General features: G+C 44.3%; 2 protein-coding genes across 8 annotated transcripts in view; one reads left to right on the top strand and one right to left on the bottom strand.

The window, feature by feature from the left end:
• LOC112220507 (putative methyltransferase NSUN7) overlaps positions 1-4,227 on the top strand; it is a 38,244-nt gene extending 34,017 nt beyond the window's left edge. For 2 of the 3 annotated variants that reach the window (XM_042303038.1, XM_042303039.1), the window contains 2 exons: positions 3,142-3,418; positions 3,598-4,227. In XM_042303038.1, the coding sequence (XP_042158972.1) occupies positions 3,142-3,418; positions 3,598-4,067 (747 nt within the window). In that variant the 3' untranslated portion in view covers positions 4,068-4,227. The remainder of the gene's footprint in view (positions 1-3,141; positions 3,419-3,597) is intronic. The other variant, XM_042303040.1, reaches the window with a different exon arrangement.
• Positions 4,228-4,655: 428 nt separating this feature from the next.
• The window catches only part of LOC112220827 (amyloid-beta A4 precursor protein-binding family B member 2), a 45,780-nt gene continuing 22,935 nt past the window's right edge, over positions 4,656-27,500 (bottom strand). For 2 of the 5 annotated variants that reach the window (XM_024382723.2, XM_024382725.2), the window contains exons 8-14: positions 14,736-14,741; positions 12,081-12,195; positions 10,898-10,973; positions 9,726-9,815; positions 8,011-8,126; positions 7,560-7,742; positions 4,656-7,283 (exon numbers count right to left, since the gene is read on the bottom strand). In XM_024382723.2, coding sequence (XP_024238491.2) covers positions 7,110-7,283; positions 7,560-7,742; positions 8,011-8,126; positions 9,726-9,815; positions 10,898-10,973; positions 12,081-12,195; positions 14,736-14,741 — 760 coding nt within the window. In that variant the 3' untranslated portion in view covers positions 4,656-7,109. The remainder of the gene's footprint in view (positions 7,284-7,559; positions 7,743-8,010; positions 8,127-9,725; positions 9,816-10,897; positions 10,974-12,080; positions 12,196-14,735; positions 14,742-27,500) is intronic. The other 3 variants (XM_024382728.2, XM_024382727.2, XM_024382729.2) reach the window with 3 other exon arrangements.

Here is a 27,500-nt window from a genome sequence, read left to right as displayed (position 1 = left end):
AGAGGGAGGTAAAGGAGGAGAGGGGGAGGGAGAGAATCTGTTGAATAATTCAGCGCCCCCTGTCTGTGTGAGTTAGCATCAACACAGTCTGTGCAACCCCAAAAGACCCTCCCGTACACATCTGCAAAACAACTCAAATGTACACACACACACACACAAACACTCAAATACACCACACACCCTTCCTTTCTCTCAGTAAGTGTGAATTATTCAGTTGGTGGGGAGAGTAGAGCTGTGTGGGTAGGTGCTGTGACAGCAGGTGACCCTGCAGCAGGAAGAAAGGACATGGTGCCTCCCTCTCCTCTCTGCTCTCTTCTCCTCTGCTCTGCTCTTGCTGTCTTCTCCTCTGCTCTCCTCTGCTCTCCTCTTGCTGTCTCCTCCTCTCTTCTCCTCTGCTCTCCTCTCCTCTGCTCTCCTCTTGCTGTCTCCTCCTCCTCTGCTCTCCTCTCTCCTCTGCTCTCCTCTGCTCTCCTCTTGCTGTCTCTCCTCTCTTCTCCTCTGCTGTCCTCTCCTCTGCTCTCCTCTTGCTGTCTCCTCCTCCTCTGCTCTCCTCTCTTCTCTGCTCTCCTCTGCACTCCTCTCTTCTCCTCTGCTCTCCTCTCCTCTTGCTGTCTCTCCTCTCTTCTCCTCTGCTCTCTTCTCCTCTGCTCCCCTCTCTTCTCCTCTGCTCTCTTATCCTCTCTGCTCTGCTCTCCTCTTGCTCTCTTCTCTGCTCTCCTGTCCTCTGCTCTCTTCTCCTCTGCTCTCCTCTTGCTGTCTTGTCCTCTGCTCTCTACTCTGCTCTGCTCTGCTCTCTTCTCTGCTCTCTTCTCTCCTCTTGCTGTCTTGTCCTCTGCTCTCTTCTCCTCTGCTCTCCTCTTGCTGTCTTGTCCTCTGCTCTCTTCTCTGCTCTGCTCTCCTCTTGCTCTCTTCTCTGCTCTCCTCTTGCTGTCTTGTCCTCTGCTCTCCTCTTGCTCTCGTCTCTGCTCTCCTCTCCTCTGCTCTCATCTCCTCTTGCTGCCTTCTCTCCTCTTGCTGTCTTCTCTCCTCTGCTCTCATCTCCTCTTGCTGCCTTCTCTCCTCTTGCTGTCTTCTCTCCTCTTGCTGTCTTCTCTCCTCTTGCTGTCTTCTCTCCTCTTGCTGTCTTCTCCTCTCCTCTGCTCTGCTCTCCTCTCATCTCATCTCCTCTTGCTGCCTTCTCTCCTCTTGCTGTCTTCTCTCCTCTGCTCTCATCTCCTCTTGCTGTCTTCTCTCCTCTGCTCTCATCTCCTCTTGCTGCCTTCTCTCCTCTTGCTGTCTTCTCTCCTCTTGCTGTCTTCTCCTCTCCTCTGCTCTGCTCTCCTCTCATCTCATCTCCTCTTGCTGCCTTCTCTCCTCTTGCTGTCTATCTCCTCTTGCAGAGCAGAGCAGAGGAGAAGATTGCAGAGAGGAGAGGGAGGCACCATGTCCTTTCTTCCTGCTTCAGGGTCACCTGCTGTCTCTTCTCCTCTCTGCTCTCTTCTCTCCTCTGCTCTCTTCTCTCCTCTGCTCTCTTCTCCTCTCTGCTCTCTTCTCTCCTCTGCTCTCTTCTCTCCTCTGCTCTCCTCTGCTCTCTTCTCCGCTCTCTTCTCCTCTCCTCTGCTCTCTTCTCCGCTCTCTTCTCCTCTCCTCTGCGCTCTCTTCTCCTCTCCTCTGCTCTCTTCTCCTCTCTCTTCTTCTCTCCTCTGCGCTCTCTTCTCTCCTCTGCTCTCTTCTCTCCTCTGCTCTCTTCTCTCCTCTGCTCTCTCCTCTCCTCTGCTCTCTTCTCTCTCTCTTCTTCTCTCCTCTGCTCTCTCTTCTTCTCTCCTCTGCTCCCCTCTCTCTTCTCCTCTCTCTTCTCTTCTCCTCTGCTCTCTTCTCCTCTCCTCTGCTCTCTTCTCTCCTCTCCTCTGCTCTCTTCTCTCCTCTGCTCTCTCCTCTGCTCTCTTCTCTCTCTCCTCTCTCTCTTCTCCTCTCCTCTTCTCTCTCTCCTCTGCTCTCTTCTCCTCTCCTCTGCTCTCTTCTCCTCTCCTCTGCTCTCTTCTCCTCTCCTCTGCTCTCTTCTCCTCTCACTTCTCCTCTCCTCTGCTCTCTTCTCTCTGCTCTCTTCTCCTCTCCTCTGCTCTCTTCTCCTCTCTCTTCTCCTCTCCTCTGCTCTCTTCTCTCTTCTCCTCTCCTCTGCTCTCTTCTCCTCTCTCTTCTCCTCTCCTCTGCTCTCTTCTCCTCTCTCTTCTCCTCTCCTCTGCTCTCTTCTCCTCTCACTTCTCCTCTCCTCTGCTCTTCTCCTCTCCTCTGCTCTCTTCTCCTCTCCTCTGCTCTCTTCTCCTCTCACTTCTCCTCTCCTCTGCTCACTTCTCCTCTCCTCTGCTCTCTTTTCCTCTCCTCTGCTCTCTTCTCCTCTCCTTCTCTCTTCTGCTCTCTTCTCCTCTGCTCTCTTCTCTCTCTCTCTTCTCCCTTCTCCTCTGCTCTCTTCTCCTCTCTCTTCTCCTCTCCTCTGCGCTCTCTTCTCTCTCCTCTCTCTCTTCTCCTTCTCCTCTGCTCTCTTCTCTCCTTTTCTCCTCCTCTGCTCTCTTCTCCTCTCCTCTGCTCTCTTCTCCTCTCCTCTCTCTCCTTTCTTCTCCTCTCTGCTCTCCTCTCTCCCTCTGCTCTCCTCTCCTCTCTTCTCCTCTCCTCCGCTCTCCTCTGCTCTCTTCTCCTCTCTCTCTTCTCCTCTCTCTCCTCTCTTCTCCTCTGCTCTCCTCTGCTCTCTCTCTTCTCCTCTGCTCTCCTCTGCTCTCTTCTCCTCTCCTCTGCTCTCTTCTCCGCTCTCTTCTCCTCTCCTCTGCTCTCTTCTCCTCTCTCTTCTCCTCTCCTCTGCTCTCTTCTCCTCTCTCTTCTCCTCTCCTCTGCTCTCTTCTCCTCTCTCTTCTCCTCTCCTCTGCTCTCTTCTCCTCTCCTCTCTTCTCTGCTCTCTTCTCCTCTCCTCTCTTCTCTGCTCTCCTCTCTCCTCTAAAGTACTATTGACAGATTACTTGACACTCATAAAACACTCATCTTTACATTGCATAGACTCTGTTTGCATTACAAAGTACTGTATATCCAACCTCTTTTGCCGTAAAATGATCACATGGTTTAAACTTGTTCCAGTATCTCCTCCTTACTCTCTCCATATTCCTTTCCTGACAGCCCGACCTGGAAGAGATCGAGTCTGCACAGGAAGTGCTTGCCAGGGCAGCAGCCACGGGCCTATTGGATGGGATCGATTCCAACAATCCAACCAGGAAGGAGAGGCGTGGCCGACAGACCCACCAGGCACCAATCAATCACGCCCGCTCAGCTCATACACGCCCACACGCCACCGCCAGCAGCCAATCCAGAGTCATGGAGTTCCTTAACCGTGAGACCAAGGGTAGTAGCTCCGCCACTACGGTGGGGTCGACCGATGGAGGTCTGTCGCAACGAGGTCAGTTCATTCACACACACAGTTTCACTCCTAACACATGCATACTCAACTGCTCTTTCTGTGTCGTACTAGTCCAAAGGCCCTCGAGCTATCTCACTCTCTCTTCTCCATCTCTTCCTTTCGCCTCATTCCTCTCTCACACTCCACAATCCCCCTCTTCCTCTTTCTCTGTCCTCTAGGTAAAGCCAAGCCTGCTCGCCGACGCCCTCCCAAGCCCTCCCTCTCCAACAGTACCTCCTACACCTCCCCTTACTCCGCCCCTAACCCCGCCTCCAGCCTCTCCAGGAAGAATCAGACCTGCCTCATCAACACTGCAGCCGCATACAACAACCGCCACTCGCCTACCGCCACAGACCCCAACCCCCCTGCTGCCCCTCTCACCACAGCCCCCTTCACCCCACTGGTCCACCCTGGCCCCCTAAGGGACGTCAGGAGGTGCTGCGCCCGTGGCCCTCACCCTGCCCCCGGTCCTGTTCCCTGGGTACTCCCCCGGCCAGACAGATACGGAACCTCCCTCCGCCCCCAGAGGTCCAACCCCACCCTGCCTTACTACCAGTGGAAGACCTCACCCCCCCAGGTGCCCCTGATCAAGTCCTCTGGTAGTGTCAACGAAAAGCCTGTCGTCAAACACCCTCGCCCCTGGCTCTGACACGGCACACAGGACAATACTTCAGGCAAATACACCCTCAAATACTGAAGACAAAAAACACACTACCATACACTGAAATATAGAATACATGTTACACACACACATACATATATATATATACACACATACACATATAAATACACACACACATACATATATATATATATATATATATACACACACACACATACATATACACACATACACATATAAATACACACACACATACATATATATATATATATATATATACACACACACACATACATATACACACATACACATATAAATACACACACACATACATATATATATATATATATATACACACACATGCAAGTTACATTCACACACAGTGTCCATAGTGCTGTCACTATTACAGTTTTAAAGCAAAAACAATAAAGCACCTTTAAAGTCATTTCACTTGAATACTTTTCGTATGTGTCATAAAACAAGTATGCCATAGTCTCAAGTATACAGTAATTGTATATTTTTACAGTAGTGCCAATGACCAAATATGTGATTTCATGACTTCAATGACTTGACCCATTACATGAGAAAATAAACCTGCACTTTCAAGACCTTCCCTTGTTTTGGTATTGCATTTATTTTCACAACAGATCACAATTACATGGTGTAGAGATGAGTGAAGAACAGAGCACATGAATCACACTATTTTCACATATGTTTTTAACGTTGGAGTGGATTGCATTCACAGAGTTGAGTTAGAGTGTAGAGAGGTGTACCTGGGTCCTAAAGGAGACAGTGGGCGGTCAGCTCTCCATAGTTGGGTGAATGTGTGTGTGTGTGTTTGTGAGTGGGGACAGGATTAGATAGTCTGGTAGAGTTAGACCTTTGTGCAGAGCACCTATCTCCATAATGACACCCTCCTCTGTAATCTCTCTCTCCAACGATGATCCATCTTTCTCTCTCCCCCCTCACATTCAGATTACAAACACATGAAATACCAACACCACCCCATTCCTCCCTCTCACCTCTCATCTCCAACCTGGGGTACAATCATTACTTTACAATAATTATAGTACAATCTGAGCACCCCTCCTCAAGGGAGACATCGGTTCAGTCCGTTATGTGAGCCAGATGGGATGGAATACATTGGTTCCCATGTACACTCCCCGTCTCTGTTAGGACGTCATGGCTGTATAGTCTGTCACATGACACGTCTCTATTGGAGTCTGGTGCTCAAAGGTTGCCAGGTCGGGTAGAAGAGCTGGATGGCGGTGTTTGGTCAGTGGCCTTGTCCGTAGCGATCGGCTTTTACCATGTCAACGAGACAGACGTCTTAAGGAGACGTGTGTGTGTCGTTCTGGAATGCTCCTCAGTTTGGCACTGCGATGGGAACAGGGCTGCTCTCACTGTGTACAACGAGTTTAAAAATAAAAAGCGTAGATAAACAAACACACATTCAGTGTGGGCTTCCTGATGCAACAAAGCCAGCACTCAATAGGGATTGGTTATTTTTCTCAGGTATGTCCAGTGTGCCTCAGTATTAGTTTAAAGCCCGCGTCACAGGAAGCAATTTGGACGCAATTTAAATCGCATGCAACATCCAATCCTGTTATACATCACATCATGGTTTCATAAATGATTTGTTCTCCCTACAGTTTTCAGTCTTTCGCTTCGCCCACGACTGGCTCACGTTGACGACAATCCCGACGCTGTGTTTAGACACGTCAATGACCAAGGCTTTCAAAACATGTGGCCCTTATCTTTCATCAGACGAGAAAGAATTCTTCAAATAAAAAAAAAGATACACTTACTGTAGCAGTTTTACACAGATCCATTCAGCTTTGGGTGCCTCCATCTGACTAAACTACACTTCCAGAGTTACCCTTACACACAGGTGTTTGGAGCACGCTAGATAGCTAATTAGCACAGGTGGTCGCCTCTTGTCTGTTTTCGTTAAACAAACGCAGTAACATGGAGATGTGGCCGTGTCGGAACCCTAGCAAGGTGTGTATCAAATGAACCTTTTTGTTTTATCTATTATTTCTCGATGATATGAAAGATAAGTTCCATACACCTCCAAAACTGTACCGCAAGCGACTCGTGTTAATGTTCAGATTGAGCATCGGGGCTCTTTTAACAAAACTCCCCCGTAGAGAAGACGCCTTCATCCAATAACTCGTATGTAGAATGTAATGAGAGTCATGATCAAGGGCTATGTTTTACCAAGCTAACTAGCTAACTAAGCTAGCAACGAGCTAACCTAGCTAGCGCAGTTCATGTTGGCCAATTTCAGTTGAAACTGGACAGATAAAGGTCTGGGTTCACTTTTAAAATGACATTTATTGACTGCCAGAGCATGTACATAAACCATGACTAGACACATTTTTTCTGACATTTGGCATGTCTCTTTTGTTGTGGTTTGCAGCAACACTTACAGCTGTGTTGACATGACAACTGGGTCAGAGTTCCGTACGGAACGATATGACGAGTCATGTAAAAAAAAAAAATCCTGCTCACTGATTGGACACTGCATACAGTCAGTTGCGTGAAATAGGATTCATTTCTATCTTGCGATGCAATGCAACTAAGTTGCAGGCCCCCCAAAATTTCGGGGGTGACCCCCTGGGCAACCTAGGTGCAACTTTGTTGCAAGAAACATAAATTGTATCCAGAATGCTTTGTGTGACACCGGCTTAATACTCCATACAGCTCAGTAGTAATAATACTCCACAAGACGAGGCAGTGCCCGGTGAGGACAGCTGTGGCCTGGCTAAAGTAGGCAAGTCTCGCTATGACACAGCAGAGTTCAAAGCTCAATGGAAAGTTCCACTAGTGACGACCCATATTAACCGCACATCATTCTGCTGTATCTTGGCCTTCCTCTTCTTCTTCTGCAGATTTCCAGATCCATTCCTCCTTTGGTCTGCCCAGTGGTGTTAAGTTAACATATATGTACATCGTTGGTTACCATGGCTGGTATTGGTTAGGAGTGGTTGTAGGTCGTAGTTGTGGCGACAGTGTGAGTGACAAAGCCAGGGGCTGTGGTAGGGGGTGTGGTCAGTGAGCTGTCCGTCATTGCTGAGGCAGTTCTGAGGGCGTTTTCTTTGTTTTCAGAGTGTCTATGAGAGACTGGACGCCACGCTTCACGCTGGTGGTCACCCGGCGCGTCACCGAGTCGGGGGGTGGGGAGGAGGAGCCAGCTCTCTGAGAGGGGGGGCGTGCCACCAGACACTTCTGATACCGCAGCTGAGGAAGAGGAGGAAGGGGGGGAGAGGAAAGTACATCAGAGTCTAACTAAACCACAACCCTAACACTAACTCTAGCTTCATGTCCACGTCTTGGTTCAACCCTAACCGTAGCCTCAACCACAACCTTAAACCAATCACAACCCTAACACTACCTCTAGCTTCATGTCCACTTCCTGGTTCAACCCTAAACGCAAGAACGAGGTAAAGAGGATAAGCAGACAATGTATATATACAGTATGTGTGTACACACAGTAGGTATGAGTAGGAGTCTCACCACGCAAGCAGCCTGCACGGCCTCAGACACACTGCCAGCGTTGGGGTCACACCAGAACACGTGGCACTGGAAGTGCTGGTTCCCAGAGTCCATGACGAAAGCAAAGGTGTGGATGTCCCGGCCCACTCCCATGAAGGACAGGAAACGCACACGGCACTCCACCAGCACTTCCTCCTCCTCTTCCTGTCCAGGGGACCAATGGTTATAGAATATAGGGAATATTCAGGTAGAAATGAAGACATGTTTTTTGTCATGATGAGGGCAATGGGTCAAAGCAAGAAAAGCCAGGTTGGTTAAGATGAAATCAATATCTACAGTAGGTTTCAGTCCAGACGGATGAGATGTGAATCTGTTGTTTCACATGCGGTTGCCAAATGGATAACAAATGAATGAATGTGGTAAAGCGATTCAGAGATAATCCACAGCTACGGGAAGAAAATCTGCTACTTGCCTTCTCCTTGATGACAGCCACGGTGGCGTCAGCCACACTCAGTATGACAGGGGTCCAGTCCTCTTTTCCTGTGGAGGACACCAGGCTCTCTATAGCCCCGTTGATGATGTCCATACCTGGAGAGAGGGGGGGGATGGAGAGGGAGAGTGGGAGGAAAGAGAGAGAGGTGGTGAAACCTGAGTTTGTTTTCTAACTCCAGTAGAGTGGCGGTCGGTGCCGTTTAAGATGAGTTCAATATAACATTGATAGATTTAGACTACAACACGATACTCACATTTTCCCTGTACCCATCATGAGGTTGTTACAATTTAGCCTATGAATGAAATTTTACAACATAGGTGCGCAGGTCGAGAGAAAATGTTTAAATAATCAAGGTGACAGAGAGTGACTCATTGGATACCGCCTTGCACACTTTTGACTGCATCTAGCTGATATAGGATGTAATCATTAGTCCAACAATTGCCAACAAGAGTTTCTATTGGACAAATTCAAGTATATTTAGCCCCATTTCGTTCCGTTTTTAAACAGAATTTGGCAGTAGGAATACACCTCTGATCACATGCAAACACAGTTCACTTTCATAGCAGCCACATACAAACAGCATGATCACTTGCTCGTTGTATTCCTTCTCGCATCAACGCGCTCTCCTCCTCTCACCTTTTCCCTTCACTTGTGGACTTCAGCTCACAACACATCAGCTGTCTGTGACCAGGCAAAAAAACTTTCCAAGCCAAACCTTCATATCATAATCGCTAACAACTACACACAGCCTACGTCTTTGTCCCCATATTAGCTAATGTCATAGTCAATATAGCAACTAGAATTAACGTGTTAGTAAACCCGCTACAATCATGCAGTGTACAGTCAGAAAGCAGTTTAGCAGTTACACCGGTGGGCCCCGGTGGCAATAAATTAATAAAACCAAAAGCTTACTTTGACTTGTAAGAGTTTCTGTGTGGGATAGCAATAGCCAGCAAGCTAACATAGCACCCCTCTCTGTTTGAGCAGGGTGTTTGAGTAGGATAAACTGGCTAGATGCATAAACTAGCTAAGCAAGTGAAAAAAATACTACGAGAAATATAGCTAGCTTTCTCTCTCCCTCTCTCTCTTGCTTCTCTTTCATTTTTTAACAATTTAATTTGCTCAAAACTGTTCAGCTATTGTCTGTATCTTTCAGTCAACTACTCACCACATTGTATGCACTGCAGTCTAGCTAGCTATATCTTATTCTTTCAGTACTAGATTCATTATCTGATCCTTTGATTGGGTAGACAACATGTCAGTTCCTGCTGCAAGAGCTCTGATAGGTTGGAGGACATCCTCCGTAAGTTGTCAGAATTACTGTGTAAGTCTATGGAAGGGGGTGAAAACCAGGAACCTCCTAGGTTTTGTATTGAAGTCAATGTACCCAGAAGAGGACGGAAGCTAGCTGTCCTCCGGCTACACCATGGTACTACCCTACAAAGTGCTGTTGAAGCTACCGTAGACCTTCATAGCAAAACAGTGTGTTTTAATAAATTATTTGATGACGTGAATATATTTAGTATAGTTTAATCTAAAAAGGATAACTGTAATGTTTCACTATTTAGATTTTTTGGTCATCTCCTTGCTCCTCTGAGGAGCCTTCACTGCTCCAGTATGTGTACAGGTGTATGGACCATGATTAACGGAACAATTCAGGTCGTTAGGTACGGCTGTATATGTAGCGTCCTTACTTCTCTTACCTATGGGGCGAGACACAGACGTCATCCCCAGGTAGTTCACATTGAACTTCTGCACCAGCTCAGTCTTTGGGACGGGAAACTCTGTGGGAGAATACACACATCAGACACAAAAGATGCACACACACACACACATACACACACACACACACACACACACACACACACACACACACACACACACACTACAAAGGATGTCCAAGCAGACTCAGGCAAAGACATGTCCAAACAGGCTTGTTAGTCTAAAATACAAAAATAAACAGATTCTTGTGTGAATATTTGAATATTTCAGATGCTGTTGCATCTAATTAGGTCATATGAAAAAACAACTGAAGATGGTCATTCATACAAGTGTGCAGAGCTTCAGAGGGGCTGTTTCGATAAACACTCGGCTCAAAAACAAAGTGTATTTACAGGGCGGCCTGAAGGGCGGGAAGTCTTCTATCCCTCTGTCCATCCTAACACAGAGAAGAGTTTAAAGACCAACACCCCGGATAAAGGACAGAACAGGAGTTCGTCTACTTCCTATTACACTCTGCCTGAGGGTCGGGGAGAAACAAGGGATGGAATGAACGGAGGTGAGAGACAGTGGAGGGATCTGATAGTGGAGTGCACAGGCGGTTTGGTCGTGGTAGCGAGTAGCGAGTGAGCGATGTTCGTCCAATGAGCGCTTTGATCTCTCAACAGGGGGTTGCTGAGCGTTAGGGCTGGCTACGACTCAACACTAATTGGCTTTTAATGAGGTGAGCTGCTCCTGTGAGCTCAGAGCCCATCCATGATTTTTACTCCATGCACAGAATAAAAGTTTTTCCCCTGCAGTCAGCAGATCCTGACACAAAAGCTGAAGTTATGGGATGAATTGTTATTTTATTATCTATAATAATTGGTTTAGTACTTTTGGTAATGTGTCATGAGATGTTGTACTGTTGTCAGCATAATTCAGGCTTAAGTGAACCAAGTACAGCTTTTTCATTAACAAGTGTTTGCATTCAGTTCTGGATTCATACGGGGCCTTTTTTCATTTGCAGTGAAACACTCATGAAATACACACAGAGGGTGAAACAAATCAAGTTATAACGCTCCACTCCAATTCTGTAAACAGAACACGATTAATGAATAGTACCTGTGTGTGTGTGTGTGTGTGTGTGTGTCACCAAGCCCCTTACCCTGGAGAGGAACATCGGAGCCTGTTTGGGATGAGCTGCAGGCAGCAGCCTTCGCACTCTTCCTCTCAGCCATAATCTGGAGGTAGAGAGGAGTGGGGGAGAGAGGGAGAGTCAGACGGGGGAAGAGAGGGGTAAAAGAGGGGGGATACGATGGTAATGTGAAACAAAGAAATTCAAAACGTTTAAACTTCAAACTCAGAAAGAAGCACAAGGCATTGTGTTCTTTGAACTAAAATGTAGACATATTTCCTAATGAATGAATCTCTCTCCGTTTCTCTTCTCGATCTCTCCGTGGTCTTATACTGCAGAGCAGATCAGAGCAGCCTTACGGGCGCTGCAATGTGCTGCACTCCCTTCGAGATAGTTGATTAATTGTAGGTGTCATTAATCAAAGTCTATGGTGAGTCTGCAACTCTCTTCTCACAGGGGAACAAACACACACACACACGTATGTATGTACACAGGCAGGCAGGCACGCACACACACACACACACACACACACACACACACACACACACACACACACACACACACAAACACTGCACACCAACAGTGGCTGAGGTCAATAAGTTTTCACACTGCAGTAGGAATTGTTTTAAATAGACAATGTGGAGTGTAGGACTTATTTACTAGCGCACAATGAGTGACTGTTTGGGATTATTAATTTACTTCTGTATGGGACTGCCAGGCCAACAACGTATTGAGTAATAGCTGAGAAACACTGAGACAAGATGTAGAGCTTTTTTCCAAAGTGGGTCACCATCTCTCTTGTCAGAAAGCAGATCACAAACAACAGACAAGGAGACTACCTTTATTTTGCTGAGTGAATTGTCCTTTTCAAGGTCTAAAGCCTACAGGTCTAAACAGGCTTGTTAAAGCCTTACAGGCCGTCGAAGCTGTCAGTGTCTAGAACAGTGAAACTGGTCTAGTCTCCATGTGCATAACGAACGTAGGTTACGCCTGTCAGGGCACTTCCTTAACCCTGAGTGGGGTTAAAACACTCCCCCACCCTCCCCTCAACCTCACAACCGCCCGCCCCAGGGCAGATCCAATGGTGATATTGGTGGCGGGTACACATACTGTAAGCAGGATTGCAATTTGACCAAAATGAGGTGTGTACTTCTTTCTACTCCCTTGACTTGAATTTAAAGGACAGAACATTTCTGTGAGAATGCCCACTCACCTTGGAACAGATTTCGTGGAGACTCGTTGCTATGGCTTCTGCAGGGGTATCACATCGAAACACATGGCATTTCAACACCCGTGTGTTTTTGTCTCTCGCCACATAGGCAAAGTCCCTATAGAAGGGATAGAAGATATCGTATGAGACATGAATACGTGTCATATTCACATGTATATGTATATGGCAGGTAATTAAATACGTTAGAATAGCATCTGTATATTTTGACATGATGAATGTTGGTGAAAGGCATGGGACAGCAGACAGACGTTTCCACTTTCTACTACTATGAAATTCAGACACCTTGACTTCTTCCACCTTTTGTTAAGTTACAGCCTTATTCAAAAATGGTTTAAATTGTTCCCCCTAATCAATCTACACACAATACCCCTTAATGACAAAGCAAACACAGGTTTTAAGAATGTTTGCAAATTTATATATATATATATATATATATATATATAAAAGATATATATCACATTTACATACGTATTCAGACCCTTTACTCAGTACTTTGTTGAAGCCCCTTTGGCACCGATTACAGCCTGGAGTCTTCTTGGGTATGACGCTACAAGCTTGGCACACCTGTATTTGGGGAGTTTCTCCCATTCTTCTCTCCAGATCCTCTCAAGCTCTGTCAGGTTGGATGGGGAGCGTCGTCTCTCCAGAGATGTTCGATTGGGTTCAAGTCCAGGCTCTGGATGGGCTACTCAAGGATATTCAGGGACTTGTCCCGAAGCTACTCCTGCATTGTCTTTGCTGTGTGCTTAGGGTCGTTGTCCTGTTGGAAGGTGAACCGTTCCCCCAGTCTGATGTCAAATCAAATCAAATCAAATCCTGCGTGATCCATGTCCTGAGCGCTCTGGAGCAGGCTTTCATCAAGGATCTCTCTGTACTTTGCTCCGTTCATCTTGCCTCAATCCTGACTAGTCTCCCAGTCCCTGCCGCTGAAATACACCCCTACAGCATGATGCTGCCACCACCATGCTTCACTATAGGGATGGTGCCAGGTTTCCTTCATATGTGACACTTGACATTCAGGCTAAAGAGTTAAATCTTGGTTTCATCAGACCAGAGAATCTTGTTTCTCATGGTCTGAGAGTCTTTAGGTGCATTTTGGCGAACTCCAAGAGGGCTGTCGTGCCTTTTAGGCTTCCGTCTGGCCACTCTACCATAAAGGCCTGATTGGTGGAATGCTGCAGAGGTGGTTGTTCTTCTGGAAGGTTCTCCCATCTCCACAGAGGAACTCTAGAGCTCTGTCAGAGTGACCATCGCGTACTTGCTCACCTCCCTTACCAAGGCCCTTCTCACCCGATTTCTCAGTTTGGCCGGGCGGCCAGCTCTAGGATGAGGTTCCAAATTTTTTCCATTTAAAAATGATGGAGGCCACTGTATTCTTGGGGACCTTCAATGCTGCAGAAATGTTTTGGTACCCTTCCTGTTTTGGTACCAATCCTGTCTAGGAGCTCTAGGGACAATTCCTTCGAACTCATGGCTTGGTTTTTGCTCTGACATGCACTGTCAACTGTGGGACCTTTTATATAGACAGATGTGTGCCTTTCCAAATCATGTCCAATCAATTGAATTTACCACAGGTAGACTCCAATCAAGTTGTAGAAACATCTCAAGGATGATCAATGGAAACAGGATGCACCTGAGCTCAATTTCAAGTCTCATAGCAAAAGGGTCTGAATACTTAAGTAAATAAGGTATTTCTGTTTTTTTGTACATTTGTGGATTGAGTAACACAATATACTGATAGTGGGATGGGGATGAAATACAACACCTGTCATCCACACATCATGTACACACACACACCATCAACAGAGAATCATCCCAGAGTACAGTGCAGAGTGGGAATCCAAGAAACAATGGACAAAGTGATAAAGAAAGAATGTCAGATGAAGGAGAGAGTGCTGGGGAGTGGAACCATGCTGAGGGGCCTGCAGGGGAGCCGTGCAGAGCCACAGGTGCAGATGTGAATCAAACACACACACACCTAGGGACACTCAGCGTTTATCACAGTGGTCCACTCTGATTATGAGTCCATTACCAGCCCCGTCTCCCTGCTTAATTGTGTGCTCACACACTTTGGGTCAATAATACTCGGTTCCTGTCCAGCGTAGAGAATTGTGTGCGTTGTGACTGCACATCGCAGAAGTTCAGCTTTCCAGCGCATTGAAATTGAAAGACAATGTTCCCGCTTTAGCGTTGACTTCATACACGGTAAACGTTGTGTATGTCGGCTCAATCGGAAATTACCTTTAAAATTCTACCGCCGAATCTGTACCGCTTCAGCGCCACCAGACTGAGTAGAGGCCTTAAGCATACTGTCACACAAGCTGCAGAGTACAGTGGCCCTGCGTCTATATTTACAAACGCCTCATATATCGCGTTTAACGTCTTTTGAGAGCAGAAACAGAAACACAGATGCAGCATGGAGATAAAAACGGCCCGTGGCGACTCTGTGCGTGAGCACCAGTGTGTAATGCTGTGTTATAGCTAAAGAGCAGAGCTCACTCCCAGGCTTTCTGCTGTCTGTCTGTCACTCCCCAGACAGCTGAAGAGGCGTGTGACTGCGGGTAAAATGGAGGACTTGACACAATGGTTAAAAGAAAAGACAAAAGGCAATGCGTGGAGCACACAGCAACCATTTACCTTTCCCTGGGTCCAGGGAAGCAGAGGGAAGGAGAGAGGGAGAGAGCAGGAGGAGAGAGAGAGAGGGGGAAAAATGAAAGAAAGAAAGAATAAAGAATGTGAAAGACATTGTTATTACATTAAATATTCTGGGGTGATCACAGAGGATGCTCTTTGGTCCCAATCAGAAGGTGTCTGAGCCATTCCCTGAGCCGTGTGTGTGTGTGTATACTGTATGTGTGTGTGTGTGTGTGTGTGTCGAAGCTTCACCTCTGTATACTTTTCATTTCAGTGGCAGAGCTTAGCGTTCCTGCTCCATTATGACACATCACACCTCTGCTGTTTGACATGCCGACACACACACACAACACAACACACACACTAAACCTGGCGTTATATGCAACCGAACGCTTGCTTCGCTCTCATCCCCTCTCCCTCTCCGCCTCTCCCTCTCTCTCTCAAATTCACTCGTTTCACCTCATTTCCCTCTACCCTTCCCCCTCTTTTTTCTCTTTCATCCTCCGTTCATCCATTACCCTTTTAATCTTCCTTCCATCACTCTACTTTCACTTCTCTCTCTCTCTCTCCTACCCCCCAATCTCTCTCCTGCCTAATCTCTATCCAATTTCCCAGAGGGCGTTCCGGTGTAATAAAGGCCTAGTGCACTTACTTTAAAAAAAAATAATAATTCTGTTCTAATTGTGATTTATCAGGGGGTCCTGCAACACTCTCAGCACCCCTGCCTCCCGTTGCTGTGGTCACTACAGATTTAGATAAAACAGCTTTTATTTTATTTTACACCTTTTATGGAACAATCTTCAGAATACCCAACAGTTGGATGCATCAGTGCCTTTTGGGCAGTTTAGATTATTGGTGGAGGATTATATATATATTTTTAAATAATTGTGTTTTTGTATTTTTTTGTGTGTGTTTTCTATGCTCCCGCCCTGATGAAGTATTTGTGTCTGTATCGTTTAATGTGTACTTGCAGCTTGTCTTGACCTGCAGGGCTCCTTTGCAAATGAGACCCTGGTCTTAATTGGACTGCTTAAATAAATCAATCTCCTGGCTTTCATGATCCACTTCTCATTGAACACAGCAGCAGCGAGAGAGAGAAAGCTAGGCAGTATTGGTGGAGACCAGAGAAAGCTAGGCAGTATTGGTGGAGACCAGAGAAAGCTAGGCAGTATTGGTGGAGACCAGAGAAAGCTAGGCAGTATTGGTGGAGACCAGAGAAAGCTAGGCAGTATTGGTGGAGACCAGAGAAAACTAGGCAGTATTGGTGGAGACCAGAGAAAGCTAGGCAGTATTGGTGGAGACCAGAGAAAGCTTAGGCAGTATTAGTAAAGACCAGAGAAAGCTACAGTAGTGGAAAAAGTACCAAATTGCAGTGGTGTAAAGTACTACTTAAGTCTTTCTTTGGGGTATCTGTACTTTACTATATATATATTTTTGACAACTTTTACTCCACTACATTCCTAAAGAGAATAATGTAAGTTTTTACTCCATACATTTTCCCTGTTGGAATCGGCTCAATTTTGATCATTGAGATAGTAAATGAATGATAGGAAAGGAAAGAGACAGGGTTATGTCAGAAGTTAATGGTTCTCTGAAGAAAAACCAATGGACATCTGTGTATTAGATGAAAGAGGGGTTGAGGTCAGGAGGTGAGGACAGATACTCTTAAGGCAGTAATAAAGGTGTGTTATCTTTGTTACCCTCTTTATTAGCTTCCTGTAGAGCCATAAACTGTAAGGATTGGAGAAGGAGGAGTGTTTTAAGTAGGATATATATAACTGTGAAGTGAGACATGTTTTGCTGTCTGATTAGAGCTGTACAGAACCTTTGGGAAGAATTCAACTTGGTTAAAGCTTCTCTGGTGTCCGTGAGTTATTTTCTCTGAAAAATAAGAACCTAACACACCCAAAAGTACTCGTTACATTTCGATTGCTTAGCAGGACAGGAACATTATCCAATTAACACACGTATCAAGAGAACATCCCTGGTCATCCCTACTGCCTCTGATCTGGCAGACTCACTAAACACATGCTTCGTTTGTAAATTATGTCTGAGTGTTGGAGTGTGCCCCTGGCTATCCATAAATTTAAAAAACAAGACAATCGTGCCATCTGGTTTGCTTAATATAAGGAATTTGAAACGATTTATACTTTTACTTTTGATACTTAAGTATATTTTAGCAATTACATTCACTTTTAACTTTTAAGCTTCCCCCTACTTTTTCTGAAATTCTGTTAAAAATCGCGCAACATTTTGGCGTCCTGCTACTCAGGCCAGGAATATAGTATATGCATATGATTAGTATGTGTGGATAGAAAACACTCAGACGTTTCCAAAACTGTTTAAATCACGGCTGTGACTATAACAGAACGTCTGTTTCATCGAAAAGCGCAGGAAAATCTGATCACTGGAGATGGAAAAAAGTATCCATGCGCCACTCCCATGAATTGTTAAAGGTGAACCGTAATATATTTGGCCAAGCTTGCAGTACCTACAGCTACCACAGGATCTATAGAGTCTCCTCATTTGAATCTGAATTGATTCTTGGTAGATCCGCCCATAGGGAACCGATTCTCTCCGACCACCGACCCGAGGCATTGTCTGCCTTTTTCTCCGGACATTTTTCCACACGGCAGGCTATCGAATTTACATCGCCTCCTGATGATTTTTATAGCTTATTAACGTGTAGTTATACCTAAAGTTGCATTAGAAAGGTATTTCGAAGTGTTTTGTAAAAGTTTATCGTCGAATTTTTAACTTTTAAAAATGACGTTACGTTATGAAACGCTCTTTTTTTCCGTTTTCCACACAGTCTTCATAGATCGATATCTAGGCTATATATGGACCGATTTAATCCAAAAAAAGACCCAGTATTGATTATGGGACATCAAGGTGTGCAAAGAAAGAAGATGGTCAAAGGTAATTAATGTTTTATATTTTATTGTGCGGTTTGTGTAGCGCCGACTATGCTAATTCTTTTGTTTACATGCCCTACGGGTCTTTTGGGGTGTTGCATGCTATCAGATAATAGCTTCTCATGCTTTCGCCGAAAAGCATTTTAAAAATCTGAAACGGTGGCTAGATTCACAATGACTGTAGCTTTATTTTAATACCAAACATGTGTATTTTAATGAACGTTTGCGTTTTAACTAATACCATTAGCATATAGCGTCGCGCATGTGCATTTCTAGAGCTCTAGGTGAGACGTCTGCGTCTCAAGTAAGCTCAAGAGGTTTTAAGTATACTTAAAACCAAATACTTCTAGACTTTTACTCAAGTAGTATTTTACTGGGTGACTTTCACTTTTACTTGAGCAATTTTCTACTAAAGTATCTTTACTTTTACTCAATATGACAATGATGTACTTTTTCCACCACTGCCCAATCGTCATACTTGAGAAAAAAGTAAAGACATCTTAACAGAAAATCACTAAAGTCATCCAGTAAAATACTACTTGAGTAAAAGTCTAAAAGTATTTGATTTTAAATATACATAAGTATCAAAAGTAAAAGTATAAATAATTTGAAATTACTTATATTATGCAAACCAGACGGCACAATTTTCTTGTTTTTAAAATGTACGGATAGTCAGGGGCGCATGCCAACACTCAGACATAATTTACAAACAAAGCATTTGTGTTTAGTGAGTCCATCAGATCAGAGACAGTAAGGATGACCAGGGATGTTCTCTTGAGAAGTGTGTGAATTGGACCATTTTCATGTCCTGCTAAGCATTGAAAATGTAACAAGTACTTTTGGGTGTCAGGGAAAATGTATGGAGTATTTTTTGGAATGTAGTTAAGTAAAGATAAAAGTTGCCAGAAATATAAATAGTAAACTCGAGATACCCCAAAAAACTACTTAAGTAGTACTTTAAAGTATTTTTACTTAAGTACTTTACACCACTGGAAAGAAAGGCAGTATTAGTGGAGATCAGAGAAAGCTAGGCACTATTAGTGGAGATCAGAGAAAGCTAGGCACTATTAGTGGTGATCAGAGAAAGCTAGGCACTATTAGTAGAGATCAGAGAAAGCTAGACACTATTAGTGGAGATCAGAGAAAGCTAGGCAGTATTAGTGGAGATCAGAGAAAGCTAGGCACTATTAGTGGAGATCAGAGAAAGCTAGGCACTATTTGTGGAGATCAGAGAAAGCTAGGCACTATTAGTGGAGATCAGAGAAAGCTAGGCACTATTAGTGGAGATCAGAGAAAGCTAGGCAGTATTAGTGGAGATCAGAGAAAGCTAGGCAGTATTAGTGGAGATCAGAGAAAGCTAGGCACTATAAGTGGAGATCAGAGAAAGCTAGGCAGTATTATTGAAGATCAGAGAAAGCTAGACACTATTAGTGGAGATCAGAGAAAGCTAGGCACTATTTGTGGAGATCAGAGAAATCTAGGCAGTATTAGTGGAGATCAGAGAAAGCTAGGCAGTATTAGTGGAGATCAGAGAAAGCTAGGCAGTATTAGTGGAGATCAGAGAAAGCTAGGCAGTATTAGAGGAGATCAGAGAAAGCTAGGCAGTATTAGTGGAGATCAGAGAAAGCTAGGCAGTATTAGTGAAGAACAGAGAAAGCTAGGCAGTATTAGAGGAGATCAGAGAAAGCTAGGCAGTATTAGTGAAGAACAGAGAAAGCTAGGCAGTATTAGAGGAGATCAGAGAAAGCTAGGCACTATTAGTGGAGAACAGAAAGAGATAGAGTGAGTTCACAATGTATTCATACCCCATGACTTGTTCCACATATTGTTGTGTTACAGCCTGAATTCAAAATTGATGAAATAAATAATGAAGTAAGCTTTATGCGACATCTTTTTGAGTGTGAACCCACTACACCTTTGTGTTTGTCATGCAGGGCTCCCTTGCAAAAGAGACCCTGGTCTCAATGGGACTCCCTGCTTGAATAAATCAATCTCCTGGCTTTTGTGATTTCTCCAAAAAGTACGATCTTTGTCCCCATGTGCAGTTGCAAACTGTAGTCTGGCTTTTTTTTATGGCGGCTTTCTTCCTTGCTGAGCGGCCTTTCAGGTTATGTTGATATAGGACTCGTTTTACTGTGGATACAGATACTTTTGTACCTGTTTCCTCCAGCATCTTCACAAGGTCCTTTGCTGTTGTTCTGGGATTGATTTGTACTTTCCGCACCAAAGTACGTTCATCTCTAGGAGACAGAACGCACCTCCTTCCTGAGGGGTATGACAGCTGCGTGGTTCCAGGGTGTTTATACTTGCGTCCTATTGTTTGTACAGATCAACATGGTACCTTCAGGGGTTTGGAAATTGCTCCCAAGGATGAACCAGACTTGTAGAGGTCTACAATTGTTTTTTCTGAGGTTTTGGCTGATTTCTTTTGATTTTCCCATGATGTCAAGCAAACTGGCACTGAGTTTGAAGGTAGGCCTTGAAATACATCAACAGGTACACCTCCAATTTACTCAAATGATGTCAATTAGCCTATCATGACATAATTTTCTGGAATTTTCCAAGCTGTTTAAAGGCACAGTCAATTTAGTGTATGTAAACTTCTGACCCACTGGAATACTGATACAGTGAATTATAAGTGAAATAATCTGTCTGTAAACAAGTGTTGGAAAAATGTATGGTGTCATGCACAAAGTAGATGTCCTAACCGACTTGCCAAAACTATAGTTTGTTAACAAGAAATGTGTGGAGTGGTTGAAAAACAAGTTTTAATGACTCCAACCTAAGTGTATGTAAACTTCCGACTTCAACTGTATAACTCACAATTCTATCTCGGAGATCTACGGACAGTTTCTTAGACTTCATGGTGTAGTTTCTGCTCTGACATCCACTGTCAACAGTGAGGCCTTTTATACAGGGCACTTGGAAAGTATTCAGACCCATTGACTTTTTCCACATTTTGTTACGTTACAGCCTTATTCTAAAATGTATTAAATAAATGTTTTTCCTGATCAATCTACACACAATACCCCATAATGACAAAGAGAAAACAGTTTTTTAGAAATGTTTGCAAATGTATAATAAAAAAACAAACAGAAATCCCTTATTTACATAAGTATTCAGACCCAAAATAAGTATATGAGACTCGAAATTGAGGTCAGGTGCATCCTGTTTCCATTGATCATCCTTGAGATGATTCTACAACTTGATTGGAGTCCACCTGTGGTAAATTCAATTGAATGGACATTGTTTGGAAAGGCACACAACTGTCTATATAAGGTCCCACAGTTGACAGTGCAAAGTCAGAGAAAAAAACAATCCATGATGTTGTAGGAATTGTCCCTAGAGCTCCGAGACAGGATTGTGTCGAGGCACAGATCTGGGGAAGGATACCAAAACATTTCTACAGGATTGTGTCGAGGCACAGATCTGGGGAAGGATACCAAAACATTTCTACAGGATTGTGTCGAGGCACAGATCTGGGGAAGGATACCAAAACATTTCTACAGGATTGTGTCGAGGCACAGATCTGGGGAAGGATACCAAAACATTTCTACAGGATTGTGTCGAGGCACAGATCTGGGGAAGGGTACCAAAACATTTCTACAGGATTGTGTCGAGGCACAGATCTGGGGAAGGATACCAAAACATTTCTACAGGATTGTGTCGAGGCACAGATCTGGGGAAGGATACCAAAACATTTCTACAGGATTGTGTCGAGGCACAGATCTGGGGAAGGGTACCAAAACATTTCTGCAGGATTGAAGATTCCAAAGAACACAGTGGCCTCCATCATTCTTAAATGGAAGATGTTTGGAACCACCCGGACTCGCCCGGCCAAACTGGCCGCCCGGCCAAAATGAGCAATCGAGGGAGAAGGGCCTTGGTCAGGGAGGGGACCAAGAATTCAATGGTCACTCTGACAGAGCTCCAAAGTTCCTCTGTGGAGATGGGAGAACCTTCCAGAATGATAACCATCTCTGCAGCACTCCACCAATCAAGCCTTTATGGTAGAGTGGCTGGACGGAAGCCACTCCTCAGTAAAAGGCACATGACAACCCGCTTGGAGTTTGCCAAAAAGGACCTAAAGGACTCTCAGACCATGAGAAACAAGATTCTCTAGTCTGATGAAACCAAGATTGAAATAGTTTTTCTAAAAAAAGATTTTTGCTATGTCATTATGGGGAATTGTGTGTAGATGAAGGAAAAAATGGAATCTATTTTTGAATAAGGCAGTAACATAACAAAATGTGGGGGTGAAGGGGTCTGAATACTTTCCGAATGTACTGTAGAGAGGTACGTTTATTTCTAAATCATGTCCTAAGAATTGAATTGGCCCACAGGTGGACTCCAATCAAGCTGTCGTGAAATCTCAAGGATGATCAAAGGAAATTGGACGAATCTGAGCTAAATGTGGAGTGTCATAGTTAAAGGGGTGTGAATACTAAATTAGCAAACATTTCTAAAAACATGTTTTCACTTTGTCATTAAGGGGTATTGTGCTTAGATATGCGAGAACAAAAATAAATTTAATCCATTTTGAATTGAGGCTGTAACACAACTGAGTGTGGAATAAGTCAAGGGGTATGAATACTTGCTGAAGGCACTGTATGTTAGGTAGCATTCTCAGAGACCAGAGAGATCTAGACAGTATTAAGTAGAGATCAGAGAAAGCTAGGCAGTATTAATAGAGACCAGAGAGAGCTAGACAGTAATAAGTGGAGACCAGAGAAAGCTAGGTAGTATTAATAGAGACCAGAGAGAGCTAGATGGTATTACTAGAGACCAGAGAGAGCTAGATGTTATTAGTAGAGACCAGAGTGTGCTAGACAGTATTAGTAGAGACCAGAGAAAGCTAGGCAGTATTACTAGAGACCAGAGAGAGCTAGACAGTATTAGTAGAGAACAGAAAGAGAGGCAGCATTAGTAGAGAACAGAGAGAGCTAGGCAGTATTACTAGAAACCAGAGAGAGCTAGGTGGTATTAGTAGAGACCAGAGAGAGCTAGGTAGTATTAGTAGAGACCATAGAGAGTTAGGCAGTATTAGTAGAGACCAGAGAGAGCTAGGCAGTGTTAGTAGAGACCAGAGAGAGCTAGGCAGTATTAGTTGAGACCAGAGAGAGCTAGGTAGTATTCGTAGAGACCAGAGAGAGCTAGGTAGTATTAGTAGAGACCAGAGAGAGTTAGGCAGTATTAGTAGAGACCAGAGAGAGCTAGGCAGTATTAGTAGAGACCAGAGAGAGCTAGGTAGTATTAGTAGAGACCAGAGAGAGCTAGGCAGTATTAGTAGAGACCAGAGAGAGCTAGGTGGTATTAGTAGAGACCAGAGAGAGCTAGGTAGTATTAGTAGAGACCAGACAGAGCTAGGTAGTATTAGTAGAGATCAGAGAGAGTTAGGCAGTATTAGTAGAGACCAGAGAGAGCTAGGCAGTATTAGTAGAGACCAGAGAGAGCTAGGCAGTATTAGTAGAGACCAGAGAGAGCTAGGTAGTATTAGTAGAGACCAGTGAGAGCTAGGCAGTATTAGTAGAGACCAGAGAGAGTTAGGCAGTATTAGTAGAGACCAGAGAGAGCTAGGCAGTATTAGTAGAGACCAGAGAGAGCTAGGTAGTATTAGTAGAGACCAGAGAGAGTTAGGCAGTATTAGTAGAGACCAGAGAGAGCTAGGCAGTATTAGTAGAGACCAGAGGGAGCTAGGTAGTATTAGTAGAGACCAGTGAGAGCTAGGCAGTATTAGTAGAGACCAGAGAGAGAGAGAGAGAGGCAGCATTAGTAGAGCAACAGCTGTTCCCTGGTTCATACGGGTGTACAGAGAGACATCCCTACTGCTGTTTCTACCACATCTCCTCACTGCAGGTGGCCAACCCGTTCTCACACACACACACACACACACACACACACACACACACACACACACACACACACACACACACACACACACACACACACACACACACACATGAAAGGCAGGCAGCACGGGTGCACACACACACAAACCTCCATTTAATGTGCTAAAGTGTTGAGCCGACACAGTTGTGAAACCCCATTATAGTTAACCAATACACCTGACAGAAGCGCAACCATTTCCCAGTTAGAGAGAGGTGGTTTTATCCATCCCCAGTCAGTCACTATCACATTAAGGATCAGTTAGCTGTGAACCCCAGTGTCACGCAGCCATCAGAGAGAGAGAGAGAGAGAGAGGCATTCAGGTAATGGAGATCTCACTGGGCTCCCCTCGCTGCAATGATGGAATGGGTTGGATTGGAGGAACTAGGGGGAACTAGGAAGGAACTAGAGAGGAACCAGGGAGGAACTAGGGAGGAACCAGGGAAGAACTAGGGGGGAACCAGGGAGGAACCAGGGGACAGAAGGAAGAGGGATGGAAAAGAGCTAGGTGAATATTGCGACAAATTGTCTAAATGCGATAACGATAAATACTACTACTACTACTACTACTACTACTACTAATACTACTAGTTTGATGGTTGTAGCCATCAGTTGTCCCATTAACAATCACCCATATTAGCACACTTATTTCATTTCAAACTTCACATTTCTCTCGTTTTGGCTACTTATTGTAATGAATGATATCAGCAAAATGCCTGCAATGAGTGACTGGTACACTATATACACAAAAGTATGTGGACACCCTTTCAAATTTGTGGATTCGGCTATTTCAGCCACACCCGTTGCTGACAGGTGCATAAAATCGAAGGCACAAACATGCAATCTCCATAGACAAACACTGTAAGTAGAATGGCCTTACTGAAGAGCTCAGTGACTTTCAACGTGGCATGGTCATAGGATGCCACCTTTCTAACAGGTCAGTTTGTCAAATTTCTACCCTGCTAGAGCTGCCCCGGTCAACTGTAAGTTCTGTGAAGTGGAAATGTCTAGGAGCAACAACGGCTCAGCCATGAAGTGGTAGGCCACACAAGCTCACAGAACGGGACCTTTGAGTGCTAAAATGCTTTAGGCGTAAAAAACGTCTGTCCTCGGTTGAAACACTCACTACCGAGTGCCAAATTGTCTCTGAAAGCAACGTCATGTTAGTTGGGAGCTTCATGAAGTGGGTTTCCATGGCCATGAGCAATGAAAAGCGTCGGCTGGAGTGGTGTAAAGCTCAACGCCATTTGACTCTGGAGCAGTGAATCACACTTCACCATCTGGCTGTCTGACGGACAAATCTGGGTTTGGCGGATGCTAGGAGAACGCTACCTGCCCGAATGCATAGTGCCAACTGTTACGTTTGGTGGAGGAGGAATAATGGTCTGGGGCTGTTTTTCATGGTTTGGGATAGGTCCCTTACTTCCTTTGAAAGGAAATCTTGGGGAAGGCCTTTTCTTGTTTCAGCATTACAATACCCCGTGCACAAAGCAAGGTCCATACAGAAATGGTTTGTCGAGATCGGTGTGGAAGAACTTAACTGGCCTGCACAGAGCCCTGACCTCAAACCCATCAAGCACCTTTGGGATGAATTGGAACGGCGATTGCGAGTTGGTCCTAATCGCCCAACATGAATGACCTCACAAATGCTCTTGTGGCTGAATGGAAGCAAGTCAACGGTTCCCATAACCATTTAGCTGCCATTGTACAATTACGACTGTAACTCTCTTTACCTGCAGGAAGTTCAGTTTACTGTAGTTCATCTACTGCTTCCTTAACCCTAGTATCATTTATAAGAGCCTGTCTGTCATCTGTCACACACACACACACACACACACACACACACACACACACACACACACACACACACACACACACACACACACACACACACACACACACACACACACACACACACACAGTCTTGTACAGTTAACCTTGTGGGGACACACAATTCAGTCCCATTCAAAATCCTATTAACCCTAACCTTAACCCAAAAACCTAATCTTAACCCTAAACCTACCATAGCTTCTAACCCTAACCCTAAAACTAACCCTAGCTCCTAGCCCTAACCCTTGACGTAATTCTAAACCGAACACTAATTCTAACCTTAAACCTAAACCCCCTAGAAATAGCATTTGACCTCAATGGGGACTAACAAAATGTTGATAAAATGTTAGTTTTTTTACTAATCTCGCGGGGACTTCTGGTCCCCACAAGAATAGTTAAACACGTCCACACACACACACACTGCACGCACAGCACCATTACACACACTTCACACAGACTGCAATTATCAAACAGCTTCACAGACTGTATCCAAAGTGCCGGCCTTTATGCAAATGCTGTTACGTATGCTAATGATGACCATGCAAATAATAATTATGTAAATGATCATGTAAATAAAATAAATGTTCTGACCGTGACACAGACACGTACACAGTGGTGTGAGGGTCGGAGGGGCCAGGAGAGGGAGTGCATAGATACCTGCTTTCAATCTGGTTTGACTCTGATTTTAATCTGTATTGACTCTCCTTTAACTCTGTTTTTAAATCTACCTTGATTCTCATTTGACTGCTTTCAATCTGGTTTGACTCTGGTTTGATTCAGGTTGACCCCAGTTTCACACCAACTATGGTCTAGATTTAGTGAACGGACAAGCACTGTAATCTTAGCAACAAGAGTGAAAGCCAACCATGTGAATAAATCATTTGTCTCTAAATTAGTTATTTAACACACTCCCAATCATGTCCTTTATACTCAGCATAAAGAGAATACTAAAACACTGTGGAGCTATATGGGTGAGAGGGTGGAAGAAAAGGTTTTCTCTCCAACAATATTATCAGTAAATTTATAATACAGTGTGTCTCCCCACAAACTGGAATACTTTATTGCATTCTGCTGACGTGTTCTCCAACCTACATCTATTGATTCGGTTGATCTGTTCTATTGATATCTCGAACAGTGATTCCCAACTGGTGGGTCGTGACCCAAATTTCGGTCGAGGGAGTTTTTGAATGGGTTTCGAGTAATAAAAAAAAAAAGATTTGTATAATTTTTTTTTAAAAAGGAAAAATACTCCAGTCTGAACTTAAACGACTAAAACTAGGTAGAAAGTGTGTAGAAATGATAATGAACCTATATATTTTGTTAATAATTTAATAATCACAGCATTTTCAATGTAGCATGATTGGCTGCGCTATTGAAAGGATTTGGTTGATGTTGTGGTCCCAAACCAGATAGTTTAGCATTCTTCATCAAGACTATGGGCAAAATGTAACTAATGACAATGAAAAAGGTGGGACTGTTGTTCCCGTGTCAGATAATTGTGTCACGACTTCCGCCAAAGTCGGTCCCTCTCCTTGTTCGGGGTGGCGTTCGGCAGTCGACGTCACCGGCCTTCTAGCCATCCCCAATCCACTTTTCATTTTCCATTTGTTTTGTCTTTGTCTCACACACCTGGTTTCAATACCCCAATGACTTGTTCATTATTGAACCCTCTGTTCCCCCATGTTTGTTTGTGAGTGATTGTTTTTATGTAATACGGTCCGTTTATTGTGGGCTCCCTCATTTTGTATTGTATTTGTGTATTTTGTGTAAAATCCGTTTATTTACTCATATCTGCTGTCCTGCGCCTGACTCGTCTCCACCAGCTACACACAGACTACATTACAAATTGGTACATTTATTATCAATATAGAATTGAACATAGTTTTCCAGATTTCATTTTTGGAAACAAAAAAAAGCATATTGGATGGCGAATGAGACAACCTGGTTCAATTTGGGTCCCAAGGCAAAAGCAGTAGAGAACCACTGATGTAGAATATATTATAGCGGACGGAGGGACAGACTCATTAAAGAGGCCGCTACACTGCTACACTGCCTCCTCCCCTATAATATATTTCTCCACTGATCAAGCATGCATCTCAGTGACAGGCAGAGAGAGAGAGAGAGAGAGAGAGAAAGA

The sequence above is a fragment of the Oncorhynchus tshawytscha genome, linkage group LG21, assembly GCF_018296145.1.
Source record: "Oncorhynchus tshawytscha isolate Ot180627B linkage group LG21, Otsh_v2.0, whole genome shotgun sequence".
NCBI lineage: Eukaryota > Metazoa > Chordata > Actinopteri > Salmoniformes > Salmonidae > Oncorhynchus > Oncorhynchus tshawytscha.
The sequence above is the reverse complement of the archived record's forward strand: the minus strand, read 5'-3'. Positions and strand labels throughout refer to the sequence as shown.